This window comes from Salmo salar, chromosome 22 (genome assembly GCF_965601325.2).
Source record: "Salmo salar chromosome 22, fSalSal1, whole genome shotgun sequence".
NCBI classification, from domain to species: Eukaryota; Metazoa; Chordata; class Actinopteri; order Salmoniformes; family Salmonidae; genus Salmo; species Salmo salar.
This window is the reverse complement of record NC_138312.1, coordinates 57,786,561-57,790,204: the sequence shown is the minus strand read 5'-3', so window position 1 is coordinate 57,790,204 and position 3,644 is coordinate 57,786,561. Positions and strand designations below refer to the sequence as shown.

The window sequence follows — 3,644 nt, the reverse complement described above, 5'->3', positions numbered from 1 at the left end:
GCAAGTACAATTGATTTAATAGTTTGCCCGTCCAGAGCACAATGAATATTTTACAACTGCCTAAAGGTGGGCACAGAACATAGACAGCAAGACAAAGGCACGTTAGCGCCAGGTACAAATGAGTCCGGTGAAAGGCAAGAATAAAGGACACATGTTCAGAAATATTGGTGTGACATTTAGTAACATACAAGAGGCAACCAGTCTCGTCTTTGACACTTCGTTTAATTCAGACCAACCACAGTTCAGAAATGCTTCCACACAAAATACACAGGTTCACAATGGTCATTGAAGTTGATTTGGCAGAAAACAGCACAACCTGATGAAGATATCCCAGAAGCCTTGTACATCTTCAGGTTCCACAGGAAGATATTCTGCAAGACAAAACGTCAGCACCAGCATTCTAGTTCCCAGTCATGCGTGCATGCACATATATAAAACTCACATTTAGTCACAGGTGTAAGCCACATCCAAGTACTTATAAGTTCCAACACAGGGGTCGCCGAACACGTAGTTGGATACCTTGACGATACACTGGCGCTCTCCGTCACACCTGTGTGTCAACAGGTAGAGGTTAACACCACAGCCAATGAGTGCCTACAGGTAAATGCACACTGAAGGTTTCAGTACCTTTCTGCCATTGTGCTGGTGGTGGATTGGTTGATGCAGTTGGTGTTTTTGAGTTGTTTGCGTGGGCGCCCAATGGAACACACATCGTGTTGACGACGACCATAGTTGGCACGCAGAATATGGATCTCACCCCGATCTGAGGAAGAGAAAGAAGAAAAGGATGGCCAAATCTGGGTGTTTGTGTGGGCTAGTGACTAATATATATCACCACATGATTATACCGTACGGGAGTGCTAACCAGCTTACCACATAGTAGTTGGGAATCAGAGCCTTCACATATGATGCTGCTTACTGCAAGGACAACACAGGAGTTACACCACACTGGCCAGACAAATTAAGACATACATTAGCCTGGTGAAGTGTTAGGGATGGGAACTAACAGGGAATGTTGATTTCAGGCTCATTTGTTTAAAGTCATTATAAAATGTGTTGGCGTGAACTAAAGTATAAACAGTTTGACACGTCATCTTCCACCGTTCCCTTGTAGTTCCACTTCCTTATGAGCAGTCCTCAAAATGCTAACATTTTAAGTAAACTGGCTGGCTAGAGCTAAGCTGGTGAAAAATTAAGTCGACCCACTACACCACATCTGTATTTCTATGCCGTATACACTACAAATCTGTGGGAGTAGCGCTAGGTAGTTACCATTCAGTCTTAAAACCAGATTAAGTACGCACAAGCAAGCTTCAGCCACTTTCCTGCAATGTTCTTGCTTGCTAATTGAGCTAGATATGTACATATAACAAGGAACAGCATATGTCAAAAAAGTATTTGCAAAAAAAAAGCTATGCAGATAGTCAGGGGTAGTCATTCAGCAGTTATGGCTTGGGGGAAGTAGAAGCCGTTCAGGGTCCTGTTGGTTACTGACTTGGTGCAGCCGTACCATTTGTCATGGAGTAACAGGACAGTATGACTTGGGTGGCTTGAGGCATTGACAATGTAGGGCCTTCCGACACACGTGGTGTCGAGGTCCTGATGGCAGGGAGCGCGGCCTCAGTAATGTACTGGGCCGTACGCACTACTCTCTAGCACCTTGCGGACAGATGCCATACCTAGTGGTGATGCAGCCAGTCAAAAAGCGCTCAATGGTGCAGCTGTAGAATTGAGGATCGGAGGGCTGATAAATATTTTTAGCCTCCTGGTAGGGAGGGGCTTGGCCCTCCATTACCTGTAGTCCACAGTCAGTTCCTTTGTCCATCTTGGCACCACACTGCCAGGTCTCCGACCTCCCTACAGGCTACGCTAACTAAAGTTGTTGCCGGATACATTGCTCCATAAGCACAGCTTGTGTTAGTTAGCAGGTGAGGGTGGTTTACACTTGGAGAAACAAATGCATGTATGAAACACGTTGTGGCCATAAGGCAGCATTTAATAAAACAAAATTAACAAGCTGGTACCATAGGGGAACAAACCCATTCTATTCATTTTCTAGCTATCAGCAGAGTGCACGCTTTTACAAAAGAGTCAAATGGGTAGGAGTATTAAACAATACCCCAACATGCCACAGTCATACCGATAATACATTGAATTAAATTATGGCTATTGGTGCCCACCACTAACTATTACTAGCACACATTCAGAGACTTACTTGTTTCGGGCTGTTGGACACAGGAGTATTTGGTGTCCAGGTACTTGTAAGTCCCAACACAGGGGTCCCCAAAAACCAAATTGGATGCCGGGACAACACACTGGCTCTTTCCATCGCACCTGGGTGTTTCAAAGACAGGTAGAGGTCATGAGTTCCCACAGGTAAACACTACAGGTTCTTGCTGCTGGTGGTTGTTAACACCACAGCCAAGGAGTTCCTACAGGTAAACACCACAGGTTCTAGTACCTTTCTGCCATCTTGCTGGTGGTGGATTGGCTGAGGCAGTTGGTGTAGGTGAGTTGGTTATCGGGGCGCCCAATGGAACACACATCGTGTTTACGACGACCATAGTTGGCACGCTTGATTTGAATCTTACCTCCATCTGAGGGAAGAAAGACAAAGAAAAGGAGAAAGGTGAGGGACGAAGGAGAGCGAAGACTGTGGGCCAGTGACGCTAATCTACAGTAGAAAATATCATAGGTGGTCGGTGACTAGCTTACCACATTGCAGTAAAGCATCAGAGCCTTCACACGTGATGCTGATTGCTGCCAGGACAAATAAACAGGAATTACACACCACTCACATTAGCTTGGTTAAGTAGTATCATCATCACCATCATCATTACTACATACAGTACCTCCATCTGTTAGTGTACAGCAAGCTGCAGCCAGCACTGAAACAACACAGCTAATTCAGCAACATTCCACATCATATGCACTTGGACCATGAAGCTAGAATTTAGCATTTGACTATACTCCAGCATTTGAGTTATACTAAGTGTACTGTAGTCATCAAGTTCAGAATTGTCTCTTATTCCATGCATGCAATGTGACAGTTTGTTAGACAACTTTGTTTTGAACAATAGAAATGTAATGTCCCGCAAGTCATATATGATATGTACTTCCATTACTCTCAAATACAAACATTTGGTCATATATATTTATATTCTAATCTGCATCAGATACAGATTTTGTATACTCACATGTGACCACCGTCAGTCTGACCATGTGCATGATGTCGGGTACAGGAGTGGTAGTAATAGAGAAAATGCAACTGATGCTAATTAGACCCAATACACCTGGTATTTATGTTATGTGACATGTCTTAATTAACCCAGGTGTATCTATTTGTCTCCAGGTGCACCTCATTGCAATTAGGGGCCATCGTTTGCTGGTCTATAGATAGAGGACTCTAGATGGATAAAATACATTTTGCATTAACATTGCCATTGAGGTCTTCCAACATTTTAAAGTAGCCATCTAGGTGGGGCTTCTTCGTTAAGGAAGAATCACACGGGCCACGTTCAGTCGCAAAATCTTCAAGCATTGCAGATTTCCATTTAATGAATAGAGACAACGTATTTCCTTATTCTACTTGTCAAAGAGACATATTTGTTCAACATAGCATATGTTTCTTTCTGAAACTTCCA

The 3,644-nt window shown here is 43.6% G+C and overlaps 1 protein-coding gene across 2 annotated transcripts; it reads right to left on the bottom strand.

Moving 5' to 3' along the window:
• Window positions 1-201: 201 nt before the first annotated feature.
• On the bottom strand, window positions 202-3,263 carry LOC106583761 (L-rhamnose-binding lectin CSL3). 2 transcript variants are annotated; one of them, XM_045705497.2, is made up of 9 exons: window positions 3,198-3,259; window positions 2,853-2,888; window positions 2,716-2,760; window positions 2,462-2,597; window positions 2,216-2,334; window positions 874-918; window positions 628-763; window positions 443-550; window positions 202-371 (listed from the first exon to the last, which is right to left on the bottom strand). In XM_045705497.2, the coding sequence occupies exons 1-8, from the start codon at window positions 3,226-3,228 to the stop codon at window positions 445-447; spliced, it is 654 nt and encodes a 217-aa protein (XP_045561453.2). In that variant the 5' UTR covers window positions 3,229-3,259; the 3' UTR covers window positions 202-371; window positions 443-444. The 2 variants fall into 2 exon arrangements, with proteins under 2 accessions (XP_045561453.2, XP_082823932.1); XM_082967806.1 differs by lacking the exon at window positions 2,853-2,888 and having other exon boundaries at window positions 3,198-3,263.
• Window positions 3,264-3,644: the final 381 nt, after the last annotated feature.

Coding starts and splice junctions, on each gene's coding strand:
- LOC106583761 (XM_045705497.2), bottom strand. CDS start 3,228: ATGCACATGGTCAGACTGACGGTGGTCACAT. Junction 2,598..2,715: donor TGATGCTTTACTGCAATGTG/GTAAGCTAGTCA, acceptor TTCTTCCCTCAG/ATGGAGGTAAGATTCAAATC. Junction 2,335..2,461: donor ACCAGCAAGATGGCAGAAAG/GTACTAGAACCT, acceptor TGAAACACCCAG/GTGCGATGGAAAGAGCCAGT.